Genomic DNA, 27,476 nt, shown 5'->3' on the forward strand with positions numbered 1-27,476 from the left:
ATTAAATTTCTGAGACTATGGGGAAGATCAAATATAGTAGATTTGTTTTTAATTTAGAGCAAATACAAATGTATAAGATTCCCTGCTTGCACGTGAAGTGGTTTTAATGTTTAGGCACATTCTTGTTTTGTGGCAGATGCGTTTATTCTTGATAGCTCCTGTGTACGTGGCATTAGACCTCTGTGGAGGGATGCTGACCTAATTACTGACATTAAGAAAGCTCTAACTGAAATGGCAGACCAATAAGAAAAGAATCTAGGGACTTCCTTGGCAGTCCAGTGGTTAAGATTCCACGCTTCTACCACAAGGGGCGTGGGTTTGATCCTGGGTCGGGGAGCTAAGATCCCACATGCCAAGCAAAAGAAAAAAAATCTACACCAGCTTTATGAGTCCACACTTATAGGCCCTGTGGGACATGATTATATAGTCATTTATCAGAAGATATTTCACCTTAAAGAGAAAAGAATTGACCTAAAATTTGATAAACAGGTCAAATATTAGGTCAATAATGAAGACTCTTATTTTTAGCATCAAATATATCACCACAGATCCATGCAGTGTCTCAGTTGCAACTTAATTCTGATTTCCAGATTGTTGTTGGAGATAAAGTTGTTCTGATGCCCGTGAATGCAGGACAGCCACTACATGCCAGCAACATAGAACTACTCGATAATCCAGGGTGTAAAGAGGTAAGTTTGGGAGGAAAGGAAGTGAATTTGTTGATTTTTATCATGAGAAGAAAAATAAATCTTATAGTTTCTTTCATTGTTTTCATAAGCATAAGCCCAGTTTATGCTAGTTATTATTGCTAAGATACCTATGGATTTTGAATGGTCCTTTGAAGATATTTTTTGACATACATACCCCATTGCCCAAAGTTATTCTTTTTTCTCCTTCCTCTGGTTGAAGTAATAATTCATGGTATAAAATGGAACCTGCAGTCTTATAACTTAACATCTCTTCATTAATAGGTGAATGCTGTTAATTGCAACACTAGCTGGAAAATCACTTTATTCATGAAATACAGTTCCTATCGAGAAGATGTACTAAAAGGAGTAAGTATGTTAGGTAGAACATTTGCTGGAAGAATTGAAGGCTGTCTTACTGAGCTTCTAGATGCAAAACCTATGTATTCACTGTGTTTGAAGTTTAGAATGTGACTGTAAACCTTAAAACTCATGTTGAGTTTTCCTTCCTATATTTGGAAATGTATACATAATCATTAAAAGCCAAATGTTTACAGAGGGGCCCAGAGTATCAAAAACCTACAGAGTCACCTACTTCTTACATCTGTTTGATCAAACTTTTGTTGAAAATACAGTTTTTCATTTATTTTTAATTGAAGGATAATTGCTTTACAATAATGGTTTCATTTCTGCCACGCATCAACATGAATTAGCCGTAGGCATACATAGGTCCCCATACATACCTCCCTCCCATCTCCTACCCTTTCCCACTCCTCTAGGTGGTCACAGAGCCCATACAGCAAAGGAAATACAGGGTTTTTTTGCCTCTTTTTCTAGGGTGATGTTGTTCGATTGTTCCATGCGGAACAAGAGAAGTTTCTGACTTGTGATGAATATGAGAAAAAACAGCATATTTTCCTCCGTACAACCTTGCGTCAGTCAGCCACTTCTGCAACCAGCTCTAAAGCACTCTGGGAAATAGAGGTGTGTAAATCATTTTTGGCTTTTAATAAATGCTTATATCTAAAAGACAGGGTCGCTTGTATGGTTTATCGTCATAAGCATCACTTGTGCATGTGTGCACGCTCAGTTGCTTCAGTTGTGTCCGACTCTTTTCGACCTCATCACTCTAGTCCACCAGGCTCCTCTGTCCATGGGGTTCTCCAGGCAGGAATACTGAAGTGGGTTGCCATGCCCGCCTCCAGGGGCATCTTCCCGACCCAGAGACTGAACCTGCTTCTCTTATGTCTCCTGCATTGGTAGGCAGATTCTTTACCACTAGCGCTACCTGGAAAGCCCAAGCATCACTTGTGATAGATCCATAAAACAATAATTTTTGTGAAGCCTCTTGTACCTCTTTACTGCTGTGACCAGTCTGAAATGTTGCTACTTCCTTTATTTCTCTTCACATATATATAATTCTGCTTTTAAAAATTCCATTGTAAAGTGTTGACTTCAGGCCAACATCAGACTGCGGGCCTTGTGCCTTGAATGGCACTGGTGTTGAGATGGAGCAGGAGGACTCACTATAAGTGAGCATCAGAAATACACAGTCACTGAAAAGAGCATTTATGTCTTCTGGGGATGCTCTTTCTTTTGGGGTGAGGAGAACCATAGTTAAGAATTCATTCACCTTTAAGAGAGATTTTCTTAAATGTGCCAATATGATAGAGTAATTAAGAAAATATAAGGTATGGGTTTTTATTTTAAGGAACTTTATATATACCGGAAGAGATAAGATATACCTGTGCTGTGCTTAGTCACTTGGTTGTGTCTGACTCTGCAACCCCATGGACTGTAGCCCACGAGGCTCCTCTATCCATGGAGATTCTCCAGGCAAGAAAGATATACCTCAGTGTCTGTAAACAACCCGATAAGTTCCATCTGGATTTAATATATCTCCAGCCGCTATAGCAGTGGTTCTCAACCATTTCAAACCCATCATCCCACCTTTGACAGCAATTTGTTATACTTCCTTTATGTATGAAAATGAAATTCATGGTTAATGTTATTATATATTCTCATGATTAAAAAATCAATAAAATGCTCAAATTCTAATATAAAGAAGATACAAAAGGAAAATAATTTATAATAATATTCATTTCAACATATAAATACATACTCTAGAAACTATAACATTTATACCCATCTTGGGGCTTCCCTAATAGCTCAGTTGATAAAGAATCCACCTGCAATGCAGGAGACCCCAGTTCGATCCCTGGGTTGGGAAGATCCCTGGAGATGGGAAAGGCTACCCCTTCAGTATTCTGGCCTGGAAAATTCCATGGACTGTAAAGTCCTTGGGGTCGCAAAGAGCTGGACGCAATTGAGCGACTTCACTTTCATTTCACTTTCACTTTGATGGATTCATTTAGATTTGGGAGAGGTGATAAAACAAAAGGATAAGAAGCCATTCTATATAAGTAGAGGAAAATGAAATAGCAGAGCTAAATGTGGGCCCTTGGGTAATATCTAGTATTAGGAGAGGTAATAACAGAACAGACTCATTTGTACATGATTTAAAAAAGAAATCACCATAATTGGAATAAGGATAATGAGGCAAATTATAAGCTATTGAAACAGAGAAAATGAGGAAGTATAATATTTATGTAAATGAGCCGAGCCTTAATTATAAATGTTACATAAAGACAATTCTCTAAGTTATGACATGGTTTAGAATAGAGATGAAATAGCACAAAAGCATGTTGAGGCATATTTTCAGTCTCCTGCATTCAGAAGGGACCATATCCTTCAGTGTATTTGGATACACTGGTCTTTAGTAGGTGAAAGTAAGTAAAGTAAGTAAAGTCGCTTAGTTGTGTCCGACTCTTCGCGACCCCATGGACTGTAGCCTACCAGGCTCCTCCCTCCATGGGATTCTCCAGGCAAGAGTACTGGAGTGGGTTGCAATTGCCTTCTCCAGGGGATCTTCCTGACCCAGGGATTGAACCCGGGTCTCCTGCATTCCAGGCAGACGCTTTAACCTCTGAGTAAGTCGGAGGAAAACAACTACCGCCAAAACTACATAATCCTCTTCCCAGAAGCCAATCTCACAAATTCTCTTATTAGAAAAAGAGAAAGATAACAGGCAACCAGGAAATAAATACATAGTTAAACATTTTTTCATTCCATAGATTTCTTACCATTGTGCTCTAAGAATTTTCAAAATATAGGGGATAGGGCTTCCCTGGTGGCTCAGTTGGTAATGAATCTTGCCTGCAATGCAGGAGACCCAGGTTTGATGCCTGGATTGGGAAGATCCCCTGGAGAAGGGAATGGCTACCCACTCTAATATTCTTGCCTGGAGAATTCCACAGAGAGGGTAGCCTAGTAGGCTACAGTCCATGGGGTCGCATAGAGTCAGACACGACTGAGCGACTGACAAACACTTTCACCTTTCATTTTCTTTCAGCAGTACTGTTAAATGCTATTTTAAAATTTTATTAGCAAAATACAGTGCTGGAAAAGTTATATAGCAAATTCCTTACACAGTGAGTTTTGTTTCAACTCTGTTAAAAGAAGTTTTGTATCTTCCCTCTTATATATTTGCTGTTAGTTTTATAGCTCTTGATGTAATTTTGCCACTGCACCAATATCCTTCCCAACAAAATGCTTGGTTGGAAATGTTATGATCCATTGAGCAGTCAGAATGGAGAGAGTGAATACATTATTCAGTAATTTTGACATAATGTCTTGGATTCAGGTAAGCTTCCTTATCCACAGTGAATGTCTCTAAAATGATTGGCCTTTTCATATAACTTGATGTAAAAGCTTTTCCGTATGATTACATGTTAGAGCACTAGCAGTTTATATTTGTGGTAGGTTTTATTTCTGTTGGAGATTTGAAAGTGATACTAGGGGACGTTTCTGTATGGGTGTGCTACATCAACCAGGCTTCAGTTCAGGAAGCCTGAGCATCAGGTGTTTAAAGCAGACAGATATTTAAAATTGGAAATTGGTTTCAATGTTGTTGGAAGGACTGGATGGGAAAAAGTGGGATGAAGAATATGGTTTTATGTAAAGAACTGGTAGGGCTGGAAGCCAGGGCTGCCTCTTCCTGTGGCCCAGGAGTGCTCCCCGACGCCTCCCTGTGGGAGGCCCTGCAAGGCAGCTACTGCCACCTTTATTGGAGCCGTTAGAGGATTCTCTCTTTCACTCTCCTCTGCTTCCTATCCTGGTGATACAGCAGGGCCCTTAGAAGGATGGGGATGGTCCTGAGTGTCACACACAGTATCTAGCCTATGCTTATACGCTTCTGTGAATTGCAGGATATTTAATATCTTGGCCACTGTTCATTCATTCCAGTAGCATCCCTCAAAAATCACTGTGATAAATGAAAATGTGCTCCCTTCCCTGACTCCAAATTGTCCTTTAGGGAGCTGTATGTACTACTATTGCTAGACCCGCTAATGTAGAGGGCAGGAGTTCTTAGTCTGTGATCCCTGGTGAGTGTCAAGTTATTTATTAACCTCCAGCAGTTGTATACAAAAGTTGTGTGAGAGTATGTGTGTATGTGAGACAGCTCATGGATTTTATCGGATTCTCAGAGATGTCTCTCCTAAAGGAGGAAGAGTTCAAATATTGACAAGATCATGATGGGGGTGGGATTAGCAAAGGATTAGTGGAAAAAGGTTGATTTGAGAACTGAACTTTGAAGGATAAGCAGGTGTTTGGCCATAAAGGGAGTATTTTTGTAAGACTTTATCCACTTTGAAGTATTTTCATAGTTATCTCATTTGAGCTTTTGGAGTATGGGAAGAAATGGGGGCTGGAGTCTAGCAAAAGGCATTGGAAAGTTCTATACATTTGTTTGCCTGGTGACTCAGATGGTAAAGAATCTGCCTGCAGTGCTGGAGGTCCGGGTTTGATCCCTCATCAGCAAGATTCCCTGGAGAAGGGAATGGCAGCCCATTCCAGTATTCTTTCCTGGAGAATTCCATGGACAGAGGAGCCTGGAGGGCAATAATCCATGGGATCGCAAAGAGTCAGACATCACTAAGTGACTAACACTTTCACTTTCACTTCATACATTAGCACACAGAATTGAGGCTGGGGCAGGAGGCAAAGGATATCAAAAAGAAGAAGGTGATCTGAAGAACAGTGGAAAGTTATCTGAACACTCTAATATGCCTTTGTGATATTTACTCTTCACAGCAATCCTATGAATTAAACCTACTTAGTACATGAAGACGGAGAAGGCAATGGCACCCCACTCCAGTACTCTTGCCTGGAAAATCCCATGGACGGGGGAGCCTGGTGGGCTGCCGTCTGTGGGGTTGCACAGAGTCGGACACGACTGAGCGCTTTCACTTTCACGCATTGGAGAAGGCAATGGCACCCCACTCCAGTGTTCTTGCCTGGAGAATCCCAGGGACGGGGAAGCCTGATAGGCTGCCCTCTATGGGGTTGCACAGAGTCGGACACGACTGAGGCGACTTAGCAGCAGCAGCAGCAGTACATGAGGAAACAGGCTTCTGAGATGTTACATTCCTTGCTCTGATCAGACCATAGTCATTAATGTCAAGAACATATATGCTCAGTTGTAGCTGACTCATTGTGACCCCATGGACTGTAGCCCATCAGGCTTCTCTGTCCATGGAATTATCCAGGCAGGAATACTGGAATGGATCATTGGTGGGACCCAAAACCAGTTGTCTCCGAACTGGAGAACTTGAACTTTGCTCCAGCACTGAGCTGCTTGTCATAAGCCACAGTTTCAGACCTTCCACCACTTTCACTTTCAGCGCACCTAATGGCTCAGCATCTGGGGCAGGTATCAGAGGACGTGGTATTAAACAAGCCACACACGGAAAGAGCCAGGAATTAAATTAGTCCAGACTTCCAGGCCTTGGCTTTGTGGTCTCTCTGCCTGGAATGATCTTTTCCAGTCTCGCTGCATCACCGTCTCATTCTTTTCCATCAGAGTGCCCATGCTGACTGCCGTGTTGATCCAAAGTAGCCTTCTGTAGGGAGCTTCCCTGGTGACTCAGTGGTAAAGAATCCACCTGCCAATGCAGGAGACGTGGGTCTGACCCCTGGTTTGGGAAGATAACCCTGGAGGAGGCAGTGGCTACTCACTGCAGTATACTTGTCTAGAGAATTCCATGGACGGGAAAGCCTGGCAGGCTACAGTCCATGTGGTCACAAAGAGGAGGACACGACTGAGCGACTGAGCACAAGCACGAGCCTTCTCTAGGTGCTCAATCACGCACTCTATTTCCTGCTGGTGTTGCCAAATCTTATTCATTGAAAGCTTAGTCTTATTCATTGCTCTGGTCCCTATTGCCCAGAAGAGTACCTGGCACCTGGTGGACTCTTAACATAATCTGTTGAGTGAATGAATAACAAATGTGAGGAAGCCCCACAGTATTTCCAGTTTGGGCCTGGAAACATGTCTTTTGGAGTAAGGCTGTATTTGCAGATATGAGACATGAGAATCATCCAAGCCTAGTAAGGTAACTGTTCTCTTACTTATTTATGGGGAATCTTGTTTTCTGCTACATTGGACTCCTGAAAAGGTATATTAGGTTTGAGAAGTTTAACGTGAACATGCGGGTACCCCATGTAACCTGTTGAGATTTGCTTGCCAGGAACATGCATGTCTTTTAGCCATTATTTTTGTTTCTCTTTTTGTCTGTAGGTAGTTCATCATGATCCATGCCGTGGGGGTGCAGGACAGTGGAACAGCTTGTTCAGATTTAAACATCTTGCAACCGGGAACTATTTAGCTGCGGAGGTAAGATTAACGGATATAGTGTTGTAAAATCTCTGATTCAGAAATAGTAAAACAGGCAATAGAGAAGATGTATTTGTAGGAACAGTTATTGTGCACATTTGATTATTGCTAATCAAGTACTGGATTGGCATGTCTGCTATTCTCAAAATGTAAATATTAATTGAAGTCTTAAAATAATCTTTGTTTTGAAAATAAAAACAGCAGCAACCACCACAACAGAACCATGTGGTTGGTTTGCTGTAAGGGTATTTGGAAGAGGGTATCTGATTTGCACCAGTGTGGATTCATCCTGAGACTTCCTGTTTGACTTCACTCTTTCAGAATGTCTGATTTGGAATCCTGATCAGCTCATAGTTGGTGTGGTGTAGTCTAGATAGCTTCAGATTGATGTTCTGTGGCTATTCTTTCACTGGTGGGTGGCTTTCATTGTTCAAACCATTAGAAAGGAAGGGGTCCCCCCCGCCCCACCGCCGAGATATTGCACTGTCTTAAAACTGTCAATAAAAATGGTAAAAATGTAGAAAGGTCTTTTCTTTCTCCACTAAATGCATGTTAACAGAGTGAAAAGTGGTAGAAATAACAGCACTGAAGCTGTAGGAATGATTTAATTAAAGGTTAGTTATCTGGTTTAAAACTAGTTTTGAAAATATTTGTTATAATTTTAAATTTATTTTTTCTTAAATCTTTTTAAAATTGAAGCATGGTTGATTTATAATATTGTGTTTCACATTTACAGCAAAGTGATTCAGTTATACATACATAATATACATGTTGTGTATCTATATATATGTATTTATATTCTTTTAAAAATTCTTTTCTATTATAGGTTATTATAAGATATTGAATATAGATCCCTGTGAAAGTGAAAGTCACTCAGTTGTGTCCTACTCTTTGTGACCCCATGGACTGTACTAGTCCATGGAATTCTCTACACCAGAATACAGGAGTGGGTAGCCTTTTCCTTCTCCAGGCCCCAGGTCTCCCTCACTGCAGGCGAATTCTTTACCAGCTAAGCCACAAGGGAAACCCATAGTTGCCTGTACTATACAATAAATCTTTGTTGTTTATTTTATATATGGTATTATATAGAAAATCTTTGTTTTCAGATATATGAAATATCCATTCATTTTACTCTTAACTCTGTTTTTCAACTTAGAGTTTCTTCTGGGATTCTAAACCAGAATTTTGTCTTGGAATGTCTAGTATTAATTATCTAACTTTTGCTTTTGGATGTTTCAGAGGGTAAGTAGGTGGGGCTGGAAAGCTGATGCGAAAAAGGTGGTGCAAACAGGAAGTTTCTATAAATATGCTGACCCCAGTCTAAAGTAGAACTCAAACCCATTACCCTCTCCGTCATGTTAATCTGTGATGGTTTTCCTTATAGTATTTCCCACGTTCTCACTTTTTATATGTCTTACTGACTTTCTCTGTCAGAATGAATATACTCTCTGAAGGCAGGAATTTTTTGTTTTTGCTAACATCACCACTGGATGCCCAGTACCTGGGAAAGTGCCTGGTACTTTGAAAGCATTTGGTGAATACATTTTGAATGAATGAATGAATATGAAGAAGCTATTCAGGGTTCCCTAAGCTTAGAGAATGGGAAAAAAGAAAATCATAGAATTTGTATTTGAGACACATTTGAGACCATATTTGGGCAAATTAATCTCTCTAAACTCCCGTTTCCTCTGCTGGAAAATGGGGATAATCACAATATTTATATAAGTTTATCAAGAGAATGAAATGATATAAAGTGCTCAGTGTAATGTGTGACCAGGAAGGAATGCTGGCAAGATTAATTTTATTACATGGCAAGTAGAAAGCATTCTTACCTTTATAAATATCTGACTCAATTTTAATGAATCGGCTCACTTAAATGAAATAGAGCTTCACAATTTATGGGCTGCTGATACCATAAATGTTTTGAAGTAACTTTTTTTTGGAAAAGTTAAGCAGTAAGGTAAGAGAGTCTTGTCTAAAATAAGAATTAGAAAAGCCTAGTGGGTGTCTTACCAAAGATTAGAAATTAGGATTAAAATTCTCTTAGAAATGGGGAAACACTCAAGTACAACACCCCTTGGTGGAGGGTGGTAGGGGGCACAAGGAAGGGCAGCTGCCTGGTGGATGAATAAGGCAGATGGGGAAGAGAGAGAAGCATGTTCAGGCAGCGAGGCAGAGGAGATATGTTTATTTTACAAACTAGTTTCACATGGGTAATTCATGTGTCTATCACACATAAGATATATGTGAGTTAAGAAGTGATGCTAGAAGGTGGAAGGGGAGTGATGGGGCCAGAAATGTAGGGTAGCTGGTATTTTCAAGCCATATATATTAAGCCATGCAGAATGTGTTTAATCTTTCGCTTAAAGAGCAGCGTTCTAAATAATCTGTGTTCAAAACAGACCACTCCAGAGTGGCACTGTCCAATATGGTAGTCACCAGCCGCGTGTCAGCTATTTAAACTTTATATTTTCTTAATTAAGTAAAATTAGAAAGACTGGCAGCCTGGGAAGTCACACAAGCAACAGGAAAATCAAATGGGCTGAGTCACCGGCGCCAAGCAAGAGAAGGTAGGGTTTCAACAAGGAGGGAGTGCTACGGAAAAGGTCAGGAACAAAATGTCTTCACAGCACTTGGCAAGAATATGGTCATCTGTGACTTCACTGAGAGCATTTTTAGTAAGACCAGAATGCAGGGGGCAGAGGAAGAGATGAGGAAGCCAGCAATCAGAAGGCGGTGTGGACTGAGATTTGTATAATGGTTGTGAAGGGGGAGAATCAGAGTCATAAAAGGAAGGGAAGAGTTCTATTAGATTAAAAGAAATTTTTTTTTAATTTTTATAATTGGTTTTGCCATAGATCAGCATGTATCCACTACAGGTATACATGTGTTCCCCATCCTGAACCCGCCTCCCTCCTCCCTCCCTGTACCGTCCCTCTGGGTCATCTCAGTGCACCAGCCCCAAGCATCTAGTATCATGCATTGAACCTGGACTGGTGACTCGTTTCATATATGTTATTATACATGTTTCACTGCCATTCTCCCAAATCATCCCACCCTCTCCCTCTCCCACAGAGTCCAAAAGACTGTTCAATACATCTGTGTCTCTTTTGCTGTCTTGCATACAGGGTTATCATTACCATCCAGTAAGATGGATGAGCTGTTCTAGGGGACGATCTATCAGAGGGCAAGATTTGGAGGCATGTTACTCTTTTCCTCAAACTTTTCCACTTTCAACACACCTATTTATAGTTTGAAACATTAATTTAGTATGCTTGGGCATCCCTGGTCAATTGGATGATACAATTCTTAAATTGCCTTTGAGTTCATAGTATTTATATTGGCCAGTGCAGCAAAGAGAGCCTGGAGTAGTGGGAAGAAAAGTCCCAGGTAGACTGCTCACAATCTCTCTGCCTTTAAGCAAATACTTGACCCCTCTGAACCTCAGTTCCCTTGTATGTGAAAAAGGTGATAATATATATCATATGGGATTTTTTGGAATTAAAGAATATCTTGTGAATTTTAAGCATCTTGTACATAAAGGGTATTTCGTAAGTATTAAGTCCCTTTGTTTCCTTTGGGAGGAAGGGGAAAGAAAATGTGTAGTTGTGTTTATTATTATTTTAAAATTTATCCTTATTACTTTTGTTATTCATAACTGACATTTCTTTGTCAATCAGATAACTTAAGGGGTAAAATGTTTTGGGAATCACCACTGGGTACCTTGTAACTAGAACAGTCTCTGATAATTTATATTCAGTAAGTATTGAATAATCTAATGAATAAATCATAGAGAGAATGAAGTTTTAAGTCCAGGCATTTCGCTTGGCAAAACAGGAAACCCAGAGTCAGAGAAGGGATTTATTTTGTCCAAAGTTAAGAAACAAGGTTAATGATAGTATTCAGGCTGGATGCTACACTTGCGTTGCTTCATCCCTGTCAGTGAGTCTCAGTGGAGGATGGTCTTCTTCCCAGGGGGTGTTTGACACAGTCTGGAGACATTTTTATTGTGTCACAGTTGGGGAGAGGGAGCTACTGGCATCTAGTGGGTAGAGGCTAGGGATGCAGCTAAACATCCTAAAAAGTGAAGGACAGATCCCACAACAAAGAATGATCTGGGCTCAAATGCCACTAGTGCCAATGTTGAGAAACTGATGTGTGTTATACTGAAATTACATAATCATTTTATTGACTGCCTCCTAGGTGAAAGCACTGTTCTGTTATTGCGAAGAAAACAAAGATGACTAACATTTTGTCCTTGTCCTTCAAGAATGTGCAGTCTGGAGGGGAATTATATTAACTCATCACTGGGACATCTATTTGTCAGTTGTTTCCAGCATACATATATATCTGAGATAACAGGTTGTGTGTAAGGTTTAAATTATTAACATTTAAAGACGCTCATGACAAATCTCTCAGTAAGTTTAAAGGGCTGCCACCTTAAATCTAAGGACATATGAGAAAAAACACCTAAATTTTTAACTTATACTTTCCTAATCTGATATTCTATTTAACCAGTGCTTACTGGGTGGCTAAGTTATTCAGAAAAATGTAATAACCTTATTTGTTTAGAAATGAAGGGTAAACTAAAGAAAATTAGACTGTTTCATGTGCTGAGTATTGTGTAGTCTTAACTGTGGAGACAAAACAGGTAAATTACAAGCTATTCAAGAATGGCACCATGTTGTGTGTGTGTATGTGTGTGAATTGTAGAAAACATCTAGGAATTAGGATGGTGATGTGATATAACACTGTTTAGACTTTATTCTGTAAATTACTAAGGTCAACTAAGGTTTAGAAATGAACCCTTACTCAGTTTGAATATCTCCAACAGTGTTGTCTTAGCGAATTAAGGGTTTATTTTTGAATACTATACAGTGCTACTAACTCATGACAAAATGTGGAACAAAATATTTGTGAATTAGGTAGCAGGGCATTTGTGACTGTATTATTAGGCTTTCTTCTATAATGTCAGTTTCTGTGGGCCATGCAAGAAATAAGGTGACATGAACGGAAGTAAATGCTCATATAGTTTTGCCTTTTTTAAAAAAAAATTATTTATTTTTTAATTGAATGATAATTTTTACAGAATTTTATTGTTTTCTGTCAAACCTCAGTATGAATCAGCCATTGGTGTACATATATCCCCTCCCTTTTGAACCTTGCTTTTAATATACAGCACGGTTGTCAGCACACTCCTTGCCATTTTGCCATAGATCTTTTTCTTGTATCACCTATTGGTGCAGGAGTGTTCACAATCCTGTCTGTGGCTGAGAAAGTAATTTTATCATAATCTGAATAGGGACAATATGAAAGCCTTAGTAAATAGCTCTTCTACAGCTGTAAGAAGAATTATAACTCAAATATCACGATTTCTAATCTGCTGCATTTTCTTTCTTTGGATGTTATTAAAGGACTAACTTTTGATAATCATTTCCCAAGAGTGACAGTGAAAAATAATTTTATTTAAGATTTTGTAATTGCCCATTTTAAGACAACTAGCTTATTTATCTGTAGATAGGCCAGACTTCCACCAGATGGCAGTAAACACTTATTTCCTAACTCCAGCGTAGTTGGATTTTAGTTAATTAAAAACTTAGTACTCAAGGACTTGTACATTAGCATAGGATCTTATGTATATTAGGGCTGTAGTTTTAAAGACCTCAATGTTTGGTTCTCTTTCAAATGTTATCAGCCATAGTATATGAAAAGGGTCTTTATATGTATGTGTGTGTGTGTGTATATATATATATATATATATATATATGTATACAAAATTTATATACAATAGAGGAACATGCATACCAGACTCTTTATATACAATAAATATATATCAAAATATACATGATGCTTGGTACATGTCAGCATCCTGTAAATGTTATTTTCCCCTTCTTTCCTGGCCCTAACAGTAATAGCCTGGCTCTGAAATGCCTTGTCATTGGAAAGAGGAACATATAATTATTTAAAATTATACATGTGTTGACTTTATGACTTCGGTGTTATATATAATAAAAATTGATCAAAAGACATTTCATTATAAAAATAATATTTTTTTTTTACAAAAATGAACATGAATTTTGGACTTACAGCTTGCCATCTGCTGCTTGCTATTCTTTCGAGAGACAGTTGCAGCTGTCTTTAATTTAATAAGTGGTATAGCCATGACTTTCACTGTCTCGGTGCTTATGATATTAATCTGTCTCTCTGCCACTTTTCTATTCTAACTTGTCATATGCTCTGCCTGACTTCATTCTAGTCCTCTTTGGCCACTTGAATGAAGATTCCTTTAAAAGCTTAATTTCAGGACTTCCCTGGTGGTCCAGTGACTAAAACTCTGCACTTCCAGTTCAGGGGGCCTGAGTTCTATCCCTGGTCAGGGAACTAGACTCCACATGCCACACCTAAGAGAGCTCACATACCTCATCTAAGACCCAATACAGCCAAATAAATAAATACATAATTTTTAAAAATTAAAAAAAAAGTTTAGTGCCTATTTGCTCTTTCTCTTCTCTTTCTGTTACTTATTCTCCTGGCTGCAGTGGGCCATGACTTTGATCTTAGATATTTCACTGCCAATTGAAACTCAACAATCATATCTAAGATGAAATTGTTTCCCCAGAGAGACTAAGTTTTCTTTGCTGTGGGTGGAAACTTTGGGAGTCATGATAAACACTTTTTCTCCCTCAGTTTTCTCCCTCAACCTTCGGGTTCTCTTGACTCTGTCTCCGTAGAATCTTTCCCATCCGCTTTTTCCTTTCTATTTCAGCATCTTTATTGATGCTGGGGCTCTACCACCACTTACTCCAGGCCTGCACTTGGTTACATTGTCCCTTTTATCATCTGTCTCTATCTCCTGCTAACTATGGCCAAGGGAGGGTTTTTAGTGCACTGTTTCTGCAAACATTTTCCCAGTGATATATGCAAAATCTTCCTGAAGATGCAAACCCTTTAGCATGTGGCAGAAAAAGCCCCATTGGTTAGGCCTTCCTTCTTACCTTGGATAATACCAGTCCTCATTATGGGGGTGGGAGGGAAGTCATTGGCTATCAGAACTAAAAGATGGAGCTTTGGAACCATCAGACCGGTGCTTCTGAATAACCTGCTGCTCTTCAGTGGTTTGGTTTTGTATGGAGTACTTCACTTAGTGTGCCCCAGGTGTCTCACCTGGAAAATGGGGTTAAGGGTTGCTTCTACTAGGATAATTGTATGGGGAGAATTAACCTTGAAAAGCATATAAAAATATTCTATAAGTGACATTTACGGGCCTTCTCTGATCAAGGCTCATTTTCTCAGATATTTGGCAGTAGCTCCCCTTGTACTGCTTGTCTTCTTCATTCCAGCCTTCTGTCTGTCTGTTTTTTTTTTTTTTCCAGTTTTCATTTTAAATTTTATTTGTTAACTTTTAATTTTATATTGGAGTATAGTTGATTTACAATGCTGTGTTAGTTTCAAGTGTAAAGCAAAGGAATTCAGTTATAAATATACCTGTATCTGTTCTTTTTCAGATTCTTTGCCCATAGGTTATTACAGGAGTATTGAGTCAAGGTCACTGTGCTGTACAGCATTTCCTTTCTGAGAACCTATTTTATATAGAAAATATTTCCTTCTCTCCCAGTTGTAATTCTGCCTATCTTCAAGGCTTCACTCATGTGCTACCTTCTCCAAGAATAATTCTTTTTTTTTATTAATTGTTTGTTTGCTTATTTTTTGGCTGTGCTGGGTCTTTGTGGTGCACTTGGGCTTTCTCTAGTTGTGGTGAGCTGGGGCTGCTCTTCCTTGCAGTGTGTGATCTTCTCATTCTGGTGACTTCTCTTGTTGCAGAGCCGAGGCTCTAGGTGCGTGGGCCTCAGGAGTTGTGGAGCACAGGCTTATTTGCTCTCTTGTGTGTGAAATCTTCCTGGACCAGGGATTGAACCCTTGTGTCCTGCATTGGCAGGCGAGTTCTTATCTACTGTACCGCCAGTGAAGTCCCTTCATGAATAATTCCTGAATAAATTTGCCCACCACAGATCGCTCCTTCTTCTGACCTATTATGATTTATAAATTATTCATTCATGTCTTGTATCTCTTGTCATATTCTATTTTGTATTACTGCTAACTGTATTTATGTCTATTTTCCCTCCTAGATTGTAGAGTCTTGTGGTCAGGGACCATATTCTTTTTGTCTTTGTGAAAATACCTAATGCCACCATTCTTTGTCCATTTAGATGCTCTATTAATATTTATTGAGTAAATGATTGAATAACATATTAGATCTCTCTCTCCAATGCCAGATTTATAATTCATCTTTTAACATAAGAAAATACTTCCTTTAAAGTCCTAAAAGATTCAGGAAGCTTCATATCACCGTGTCTTTTTTCCCCTTCTTTAGAAATATATTTTTTTATTCATCCTTAGTCTAATTGCTGAATTACTGTTATGGTTATAGTTATAGAAGGAGATCAGCAGTATGATTAGAACATATATTAAAGCATATATTTATTTGATCTTTGGTTAATGTTGGTGAATTTATGTAGCCATAGATTTATTTGGGTACTCGTTCCTTCTTCTGCTCCTCCTTCAGTTCAGTTCAGTTCAGTCGCTCAGTCGTGTCTGACTCTTTGCGACCCCATGAATCGCAGCACGCCAGGCCTCCCTGTCCATCACCAACTCCCGAAGTTCACTCAGACTCATGTCCATGGAGTCGGTGATGCCATCCAGCCATCTCATCCTCTGTCATCCCCTTCTCCTCCTGCCCCCAATCCCTCCCAGCATCAAAGTCTTTTCCAGTGAGTCAACTCTTTGCATGAGGTGGCCAAAGTACTGGAGTTTCAGCTTCAGCATCATTCCTTCCAAAGAAATCCCAGGGCTGATCTCCTTCAGAATGGACTGGTTGGATCTCCTTGCAGTCCAAGGGACTCTCAAGAGTCTTCTCCAACACCACAGTTCAAAAGCATCAATTCTTCAGCACTCTGCCTTCTTCACAGTCCAACTCTCACATCCATACATGACCACAGGAAAAACCATAGCCTTTACTAGACGGACCTTAGTCAGCAAAGTAATGTCTTTGCTTTTGAATATGCTATCTAGGTTGATCATAGCTTTCCTTCCAAGGAGTAAGCGTCTTTTAATTTCATGGCTGCAGTCACCATCTGTTTTTTGGAGCCCCAAAAAACAAAGTCTGACACTGTTTCCACTGTTTCCCCATCTATTTCCCATGAAGTGATGGGACCTGATGCCATGATCTTCGTTTTCTGAATGTTGAGCTTTAAGCCAACTTTTCACTCTCCTCTTTAATTTAATGACATGGAATTAGTATGATTAGGCTTTAGTCATAGACTTCTTTCTATTACAGATGAGGATCCTCAGTTCTTCCAGGGTTAGGTGACCTCTCCTAAGACCCATGGTATTTCCTTCCAGACCAGAGTCTGGAATCCAGTTCCCCCACATCTGTCACAGACTGGACTGGGTGATGCTAAAAGGGTGAAATGTGTGAGGACAATTTTAGAAAGTAACACTGACTTTAACGTAGAATGTGACCTGTGTCTTAAAGGGTATATGTGATTCTGTGTTTGACTTTGGTACGTTAATTCCTGTTTTTGTCCACATTTTAGTGATGTATATGTCATGGCTTCTAGCATGAATTTGATTTACTTCACAGTTTCTGTAACCAACTAGTCCAAATGCTTATTGGATGAAAACTTTGACCATACGATATATCCTGGTTAAACTTGCTGCATACCTTTTGAATATAGTTTAACTATAATTTTAGTATATATATTTTAATTTAAAAGAAAATTCTGAATTCTTCAAACTGAAAAAAATAAAACAATGATCCTCTCTTTGTTAAAGGCATTTTATTTTATTTTTAATTTGGCTACATCACACAGCATGCAGGATCTTAGTTCCCTGACCAGGAATTGAACCCGGTTCTTAGCAGTGAAAACAGCCAAGTCCTACCATTGAACCTCCACGAAATTCCCTAAAACAGTGTTCCTTAACTAAGAAAGCTGAATAAACCCCTTCTGTGCCCTTTGTTGGAACTTTCATTACTACTGAGTAAAAGTGTGTCTTTTTGAGTTTGATTAATCAGTACACTGTCTTTTCACTTTCTACCTTTCACTGTTGGGTTCCAAAAGCAAGAATAGTACTGTTCTGGAACTGACTCATTTAATCATAATTCAAGGGAATTTAAGGAGCTTGAGGTACACATCTCCATAGAAAAATAAAGTTCAGCCTCAGATCTCCCCAGTTACTAGCCTGGCACCAAGAGGCAACTTGTAACTGGATTCCTATTTTATAACCCCTCCTCCACCCCATCCATTGTCTGTCTGCTCTGAAAATTGGAAGATTGCTGTCCAGAGGCTCTTGGACTGGCAACTCCTCTCCCTTATACCCCCACTCACTTTCTGGTTTGTTTAAGCATAGTTTAGTGTTTTGTCTGTTCTTAGATTTCATATGAATGGAGTCATACCATGTGTGTCTTCTCCCACTTTAAAATTGAAAGATAGTTGACATAGTTGTAGGTATACAATATAATGACTTGGTGTGTGTGTGTGTATATATATATATATATATATATAGTGGTAGTGGTAAAGATATATATATATATATGTATATAGGCACTAGTGGTAAAAACCGTGCCTGCCAATGTAGGAGATGCAAGAGACACAAGTTTGATCCCTGGGTTGGGAAGATCCTCTGGAGAAGGACATGACAATCCACTCTAGTATTGTTGCCTGGGAAATCTCATGGACAGGGAAGCCTGGCGGGCAACAATCCATGCAGTCACAGAGAGCTGGACATGACTGAAGTGACTTCATACACACACACATACACACACACACACACACACATATAGAAATGATCACCACAGTAAATCTTGATAACATCCATCACCGCAGTTATAAAATTTTTTTCTTGTGATGAGAGCTTTGAAGATCCACTCTCTTAGCAACTTCCAAATATACAATTCAGTATTATTAAATGTAGTCACCATGCTGTACATTGCATCCCCAGGACTTACTGTCTTATCATTGGAAGACAGTAACTTTTGACTCTGCCTTCATCCATTTCTCCCACAACCATCCCTGCCTTTGGTAACCACAAATCTGTTCTCTAAGTTCATTTTCTGTTTTTTTGTTTCTTTGTTTTGGATGCCACAATCTCACATATAGGTGAGATCATACAGTATTTGCCTGTGCTATGCTTAGTCACTCAGTCATGTCTGTCTCTTTGCGACCCTGTTGACTGCAGCCTACAGTATTTGCCAATCTCTGTCCAACTTATTTCACCTAGCATAATGCCCTCAAGGTCCATCCATGATGTTGCAGATGGCAGGATTTCCTTCTTTTTTTTTTTTTTTTTTTACGATTGAGTAATATTCCATGGTATATACTTTTGAGATCTTTCCTTGTTATGTACATCAGCAGCTCTATGTTTTATTGCTGACTAGTATGCCATTGCTTGAATATGCCATGTTTTGCTAATCCAGTCTCCTGTTACATGATATACATTTTTGTCTAAGCCTAATTTCTAGCTCAGTTTTATATCCCTACCATTGTTCCTCCCCACCTTTCCCATCATCTTCAAATGAGTGTGTCTTTTTAGTTGATTTTCCTCGAATATGGTCTGCAGGAAACTCCTGCAATATGAACTCAGCATACACTGTTCTTTCTTCCGCTGAGGAAAGCTTTATTTTCCACTATCTTTGATCATTGCCTATGTTTCACTTATTTTCTCTTCCTTTTAGTACTCTGGAGGTCCATTAGTTGATACCCCATTCTCTGGTCCTCTATGACTATTTCCTTTTTCCTAATTTTCATTTATTTACATGTTTCCTCTGTGTTGAAAGATAGCTGTTCAATTTTTGTTCTTTGCCATCAGTCATTTCCTATAACATCAGCTATGTTTATTCCTGCTGCTGACATGGACTTTAATTTTGTATTTATGTATGTTTTCATTATTATTGAAATTCCCCTTAATTTAGCTTCTTTTTATATTGTGATTCTTTACTTTTTAATTATTTTATTATTTATATTATTATTTCATATTATATTTTTAGCTGTTCATATTTTGCTATCTTCATATAGAGGCAGTGTTTACTTGTACTTTCTTGAATGTGCCAAGCCATCTCCTGAAAACTTATTTTGAATCATATTGGGCTTCCCAGGTGGCTCAGTGGGTAAAGAATCCACCTGGCAGTGCAGGAAATGCAGGAGATACAGGTTTGATCCCTGGGTGGGGAAAACCCCCTGGAGAAGGAAATGGCAACCCACTCCAGTATTCTTGCCTGGAGAATCCTGTGGACCGAGGAGACTGGTGGGCAGTCCATGGGGTTGCAAAGAGTCGGACATGACTGAGCACTCTTGCAGGCATACCATAGATAATACTCAGAAAGACTCTGAGAATATATTCCCCCTGTTTTAACATACTTTGTAATCTGTCCCATATTGTTTTTTTCATGCTTTCCTCCCTTATTGTCCTCCGAAGCAGACGGTTTGAGTGGATGGTCTTTTCGTTCCTCTTGCTTTTTCTCAATCCTCTTGCTGAATCTTTAGCTGCAGGGCAGCCTATAGGGTCCCTGCCTACCAGCAGGTATTGACTCTGCATCCCTGGGATCTCTTGCAGTTGTGTCTCTTCCTGGCTCCTCTGCTGCTGCTACTGCTGCTAAGTCGCTTCAGTCGTGTCCGACTCTGTGCGACCCCATAGGCGGCAGCCCACCAGGCTCCCCCGTCCCTGGGATTCTCCAGGCAAGAACACTGGAGTGGGTTGCCGTTTCCTTCTCCAATGCATGAAAGTGAGAAGTGAAAGTGAAGTCGCTCAGTCGTGTCTGACTCTTAGCGATCCCATGGACTGCAGCCCACTAGGTTCCTCCATCCCTGGGATTTTCCAGGCAAGAGTACCGGAGTGGGGTGCCATTGCCTTCTCCGGGCTCCTTTGCTATTTCCCCTTTAACTCCATCATCATGCAGTGTGATTCCAGACTGCAGCAGCTACAGTTTTTTCTCTTCTCACTGATTCTTCAGGCAGAGCTTCTTAGAAAACCCTCTGCCATTGTTTGCTCCCTGCGCTTTCTGCCCATTTGCTTTCTGAGCTTTGTTATATCTCTTTGATTATGAGAAGCAGAAAGAGGTAATGGAGAGGATGGAAGGATGTGATCAGATATTCAGTTATGTCTGACTCTTTGTGACACCATGGACTGTGTGTAGCCTGCCAGACTCCTCTGTCCATGGGATTCTTCTGGCAAGAATCCTGGAGTTGGGTGCCATTTCCTCTTCCAAGGGATCTTCCCGACGGAGGGATCAAACTTGATTCTCTTGTATCTCCTGAGTTGGCAGGCAGATTCTTTACCAATAGCGCCACCTGAGAAGCCCAGATGAAGGATGGGGGGAAATTTTCTGCTCCATTCCCTAGAAGCTTTTCAGGGATGGAGAAGCACTTCTGTATGGGTTGTTGGTTGATGAATACTTAGGTTCTGTGGGTCAGCAGGCAAATCGTGGAACTGCAGCCAGTATCTTCTGAACTGTGTTCACTTGGCCACTAGCCTGAAGTGAGGTTGAGATTTGCCATGAGATGACAACTGGGGAGGTATTGCCTCTCCTCCAGGTTTATAATTACTGTCGATTCACTGAATATTTAAGGTTTAGGTTGTTTTCAGTTTAAGTCTTCAATGTTATTGAGAGTATTTTGCTTTTTTATCTTTTTCCAGCACCTTCATTAATATTTAGCAATTAAGTGGCAGGGGCATTTGTCAGAGCTACTAACCAAATGTCATACTGAAAAAGACCTCTAGCCTTATGTCTTAAGTGGTGACTTTAATTACCTGGTGTTGCATATTATATACACAAACTGACTCACATTAATAGGATTACATTCAACTGGACAGCTCGTTATTTTGAGAAAACAGCTTATAAACCAAATGATCAACAAGGACGCCTCTTTGAAACTGCACCCCACTCCAATACTCTTGCCTGGAAAATCCCATGGATGGAGGAGCCTGGTGGGCTGCAGTCCATGGGGTCACTAAGAGTCGGGCATGACTGAGCGACTTTACTTTCACTTTTCCCTTTCATGCGTTGGAGAAGGAAATGGCAACCCACTCCAGTGTTCTTGCCTGGAGAATCCCAGGGATGGGGGAGCCTGGTGGGCTGCCGTCTCTGGGGTAGCACAGAGTCGGACACGACTGAAGCGACTTAGCAGCAGCAGCAGCAGCCTGGTGGAAAGATTGAAAGCAGGAGGAGAAGGGGACAAAAGAGGATGAGATGGTTGGATGGCATCACTGACTCGATGGACATGAGTTGAGCAAGCTCCGGGAGTTGGTGATGGACAGGGAAGCCTGGCATGCTGCAGTCCATGGGTTTGCAAAGAGCTGGACCTGACTGGGCAACTAAACTGAAGTCCAGTGGGAGTCAGGAGTTATGAATTCTAGCCAGCTGGAAATGTGTGGGCCAACACACAGCATATCCAGATCTCATGCTTCTCTTTGGAACGACCCCCAAACTATTCCACAGCCCAACCCAAAGACATGAGTTCTTTTTTGTTAAATAATCCACATGCATTAGTTGACATAGGTGATATGTGTATGTGTGTATATGTATATATGTGTGTGTGTGTGTGTGTGTGTATATGTATATATATAGTTCCTCTTTTGCTTGATTTTCTTTTCTTGTGTGTATAGCACATGCAGCAGGATCTTGAATCACAGTTAAAACTTGCCTTTGGTCTACTTGTAAAACTTGGTGTCTGCATTATTGGTCAATGGCAGGTTTTGTGGTGGGCAAAATGAAGTTTCTCTAATGATTCCTAGGAGGTGAGATTGTCAGCTCTCACTTGTTCAAAAATGTCAACTGTTTGATATAAACAAAGGCCATAGCTTTGGTATTTTGCCTCTAGTTTCCTGCCACTCGGATTTGAAGGTATTTGGTAATACCTTTTTCCTTAGCCTCTTTCTATGTGAAATTTAGTTAAGTATATGTTGTCTGTGTGCATGCGTGTGCTCAGTTGTGTCCAACTCTTTGTAACCCCATGGACTGTAAGCCTGTCCACCAGGCTCCTCTGTCCATGGAATTTTCCAAGCAAGAATACTATAGTGGGCTGCCATTTCCTCCTCCAAATCTTCCCAACCCAGGGATCGAACCCATGTCTCCTGCATTGGCAGGCGGATTCTTGATCACTTCGCCACCGGTGAGTATCAGGTCAGTTCAGTTCAGTTGTTCAGGCATGTCTGACTCTGCGACCGCATGGACTGCAGCACACCAGGCTTCTCTGGGAATATAGTGAACTGGAATTAAAGATCAATGTTCTTGTTAATGTACTTTTAATAGCAATTCAAAACTAGTTTTTGTTTGTTTGTTTGTTTTTTTAGCTTAACCCTGATTATCGAGATGCCCAAAATGAAGGGAAAAATGTGGTGAGTAGAACTATTTTTTTTCTCCATAAAATACAAGCATATTATTTATATTTTATATGAACAAACTGAAAAGTTAGTAAACAATTTGAAGACTAGGGACTCTGAGAGAGAGACTCTGAGTAGAGTTTGTGGATCAAAGATAAAAGTAAATGATGAGGTGGCTTAGAGTATAAGAAGATGATCAGTCGTGGGTGTTTAAGGAGATTTCTAGCAATTTGGAGGCTATTTATGATAGAGTGCTGAAGGCAGCTGGGTCTCAGAGGTATGCTTCATCTAGGTTTAGTTTTCAGAAGTGTATAGAAATTAGGAAAGAGGAGTGGAATTGTGACTTAATATTAAAATAGGACAATGGAAAAATCATTTTTGATTCAAAATAACTTGGGTTTTATTTATGCAAGAAATTGAACTATTCAGCAAGTAGATAATTTTAGTTTCTAATATTTTACCATGTGCTACTCAAAAAGATCTCAATCATTTTTCATTAAAAATTCTTATTATTATTCATTCTGCTCATCTCATCCCCACTTGTAAAGAAAATGACTTAATGATGACAACATGATTTAATTCAATAAAATTTTAGAGAGGAAGGGATGTGCCAGACGGAATGGGTTTGGGGTACAAGTGAAACTGTGTGGTGATAGATGGTAACTAGACTTCTGTGTACTATAGGTAGTCATCACTGTGTACTATAGGATGTTGAATTATGATGCTATATACCTGAAACTTATTAAAAATTCAGAAATTCAGGACACTTTGATGTGATATAAATAAAGCCCAGATGATGGGCTAGATTTCTTTTTTTTTTGTTTTTTGGTATGTCTAATTATCATTCATATTATTGTTGTTATATTTTTAAGTTACTTCTGCAACTGCTGTCCTTAGAAACAGCTAAGGACAAGACCTAAAAATCAAACTCCTGTTTCTCAGTTTCCTACAGGAAAAGACTGTGAACTATTTTTTAAACTGATTCAGTTTCCCTTCTTTTAGTAGAAAATTGGCAACCCTGAGACTCCTGTTTTCCATGACACACAAAAGCTAGTAAACATCTAGAAGTGGTTCAAAATTTATAAGTAAACTAATTTTATATGACCAAATAGAAAGTTTAAATAATTTTTATGATCTGAAAACACACTTAAGAGAACAAAACTTCTCAATACTTTCATACCTAATCTTGAGAGTCCCTTGGACTGCAAGGAGATCCAACCAGTCCATTCTGAAAGAGATCAGCCCTGGGATTTCTTTGGAAGGAATGATGCTAAAGCTGAAACTCCAGTACTTTGGCCACCTCACGTGAAGACTTGACTCATTGGAAAAGACTCTGATGTTGGGAGGGATTGGGAGCAGGAGGAGAAGGGGACGACCGAGGATGAGATGGCTGGATGGTATCACTGACTCGATGAATGTGAGTCTGAGTGAACTCCAGGAGTTGGTGATGGACAGGGAGGCCTGGTGTGCTGCAATTCATGGGGTTGCAAAGAGTCAGACATGACTGAGTGACTGAACTGACTGAACTGAATCTTAAACATTCTAACGAATAATTTTGATTGTCTGAAATTATTGCACAAAAAAGATATAACTAAATGTTTTAACTAATCAAACTGATCACATAGAACAGCCTTGTCTAGCTCAGTGAAACTATGAGCCATACTGTGTAGGGCCACCCAAGACAGATGGGTCAAGGTGGAGAGTTCTGACAAAATGTAGTCTACTGGAGAAGGGAATGGCAAACTACTTCAGTATTGTTACCTTGAGAACCCCATGAACAGTATGAAAAGACAAAAAGATAGGACACTGAAAGATGAACTCCTCAGGTTGGTAGTATCCAGTATGCTACTGGAGAGGAGTGGAGAAATAACCCCAGAAAGAATGAAGAGATGGAGCCAAAGCAAAAACAATGCCCAGTTGTGGATGTGACTGGTGATGGAAGTAAAATCCGATGCTGTAAAGAGCAATATTGCATAGGAACCTGGAATGTTAGGTCCATGAATCAAGGTAAAATGGAAATGGTCAAATAGGAGATGGCAAGAGTGAACATCGACATTTTAGGGATCAGCAAACTAAAATGGACTGGAATGGATGAATTTAACTCAGATAACCATTATATCTACTACTGTGGGTAAGAATCCCTTAGAAGAAATGGAGTAGCCTTCATTGTCAACAAAAGAGTCTGAAATGCAGTTCTTGGGTGCAGTCTCAAAAGTGACAGCATGATCTCTGTTTGTTTCCAAGGCAAACCATTCAATATCACAGTAATCCAAGTCTATACTCCAACCAGTAATGCGGAAGAAGCTGAAGTTGAATAGTTCTATGAAGACCTACCAGATCTTCTAGAATTAACACCCAAGACTGGAATGCAAAAGTAGGAAATCAAGAGATAACTACATTAACAGGCAAATTTGTCCATTTAGTACAGAATGAAGCAGGACAAAGGCTAAAAGAGTTTTGCCAAGAGAATGCACTCGTCATCCAACAATACAAGAGAAGAGTCTACACATGGACATCACTGGATGGTCAATGCCAGATTCAGATTGATAATATTCTTTGCAGCTGAAGATGGAGAAGCTATACACAGTCAGCAAAAACAATACCAGGAGCTGACTGTGGCTCATATCATGAACTTATGTAAAATTCAGACTTAAATTGCAGAAAGTAGGGAAAACCACTTGACCATTCAGGTATGACCTAAATCAAACCCCTTATGATTATACAGTAGAAGTGACAAATAGGTTCAAGGAATTAGATCTGATAGACTGTCTGAAGAACTATGGATGGAGGTGGCATTGTATAGGAGTCAGGGATCAAGATCATCCCCAAGAAAAAGAAATGCAAAAAGGCAAAATGGTTGTCTGAAGAGGATTTACAAATAGCTGAAAAGAGAAGAGAAGCGAAAAACAAAGCAGAAAAGGAAAGATATACCCTGTTGAATGCAGAGTTCCAAAGAATAGCAAGGAGAGATAAGAAAGCCTTCCTCAGTGATTAATGCCAAGAAATTGAGGAAAACAATAGAATGGGAAAGACTAAAGATCTCTTCAAGAAAATTAGAGATACCAAGGGAACATTTCATGCAACGATGGGCATCAATAAAGGACAGAAGTGGTATGGACTTAACAGAAGCAGAAGATATTAAGAAGAAGTGGAAAGAGTACACAGAAGAACTATACAAAAAAGATCTTCATGACCCAGATAACCATGATGGTGTGATCACTCACCTAGAGCCAGACAACCTGGAATGCAAAGTCAAGTGGGCCGCAGAAAGCATCACTACGAACAAATCTAGTAGAAGCGATTGAATTCCAGTTGAGCTATTTTGAATCCTAAAAGATGATGCTGTGAAAGTGCTGCACTCAATATGTCAGCAAATTTGGAAAATTCAGCAGTGGCCACAGGACTGGAAAAGGTCAGTTTTCATTCCAATCCCAAAGAGGGCAATGCTAAAGAATGTTCAGACTACTGCACAGTTGCACTCATCTCACATGTTAGGAATGTAAACCTCAAAATTCTCCAAGCCAGGCTTCAAGAGTACATGAACTGTGAACTTTTAGATGTTCAAGCTGGATTCAGAAAAAGCAGAGGAACCAGAGATCAAATTGCCAACATCCACTTGTTCACAGAAAAAAAGCAAAAGAGTTCCAGAAAAATATCTACTTCTGCTTTATTGACTGTGCCAAAGCCTTTGACTGTGTGGATCACAACAAACTGGGGAAAGTTCTTAAAGAGATGGGAATACCAGACCACCTGACCTGCCTCTTGAGAAACCTGTATGCAGGTCAAGAAGCACCAGTTAGAACTGGACATGGAGCAATGGACTGGTTGCAAATTGGGAAAGGAGTATGTCAAGGTGATATATTGTCACCCTGCTTATATAACTTATATGCAGTGTACATCATGTGAATTGCTGGGCTGGATGAAGCACAAGCTGGAATCAAGATTACCAGGAGAAATATCAATAACCTCAGATACGCAGATGACACTGCCCTATGGCAGAAAGCAAAGAAGAACTAAAGAGCCTCTTGATAAAAGTGTAAGAGGAGAGTGAAAAAGTTTGTTTAGAACTCAACTTTCAGAAAACTAAGATCATGGCATCAGGTCCCATTACTTCACGGCAAATAGATGGGGAAATGAAACAGTGAGAGACTTTATTTTGGGGGGCTCCAAAATCACTGCAGATGGTGATTGCAGCCATGAAATTAAGACCCTTGCTTCTTGGAAGGAAAGCTGTGACTATCCTGCTGCTGCTGCTGCTAAGTCGCCTCAGTCGTGTCTGACTCTGTGCGACTCCATAGATGGCAGCCCACCAGGATCCGTTAGACTGAATATTAGAAAGCAGAGACATTACTTTGCCAACAAAAGTCCATCTAGTCAAGGCTATGGTTTTTCCAGTGGTCATGTATGGGTGTGAAATTTGGACTATAAAGAAAGATGAGTGCTGAAGAATTGATGCTTTTGAACTGTGGTGTTGGAGATGACTCTTGAGAGTCCCTTGGACTGCAAGGAGATCCAACCAGTCCATCCTAAAGAAATCAGTACTAAATATTCATTTGAAGGACTGATGCTAAAGCTGAAGCTCCAATCCTTTGGCCACCTGATGCAAAGAGTTGACTCATTGGAAAAGGCTCTGATACTGGAAGGGATTGTGGGCAGGAGGAGAAGGGGACGACAGAGGA

At 39.9% G+C, this 27,476-nt stretch overlaps 1 protein-coding gene across 2 annotated transcripts in view; it reads left to right on the top strand.

The window, feature by feature from the left end:
• Nucleotides 1-27,476, top strand: part of ITPR2 (inositol 1,4,5-trisphosphate receptor type 2) — a 604,865-nt gene that overhangs the window by 137,502 nt on the left and 439,887 nt on the right. For both annotated transcript variants that reach the window (XM_004006770.5, XM_060413298.1), the window contains exons 6-10: nucleotides 591-689; nucleotides 972-1,055; nucleotides 1,524-1,670; nucleotides 7,327-7,422; nucleotides 22,768-22,812. In XM_004006770.5, coding sequence (XP_004006819.2) covers nucleotides 591-689; nucleotides 972-1,055; nucleotides 1,524-1,670; nucleotides 7,327-7,422; nucleotides 22,768-22,812 — 471 coding nt within the window. The remainder of the gene's footprint in view (nucleotides 1-590; nucleotides 690-971; nucleotides 1,056-1,523; nucleotides 1,671-7,326; nucleotides 7,423-22,767; nucleotides 22,813-27,476) is intronic.

This window comes from Ovis aries, chromosome 3, assembly GCF_016772045.2.
Source record: "Ovis aries strain OAR_USU_Benz2616 breed Rambouillet chromosome 3, ARS-UI_Ramb_v3.0, whole genome shotgun sequence".
Lineage (NCBI taxonomy): Eukaryota > Metazoa > Chordata > Mammalia > Artiodactyla > Bovidae > Ovis > Ovis aries.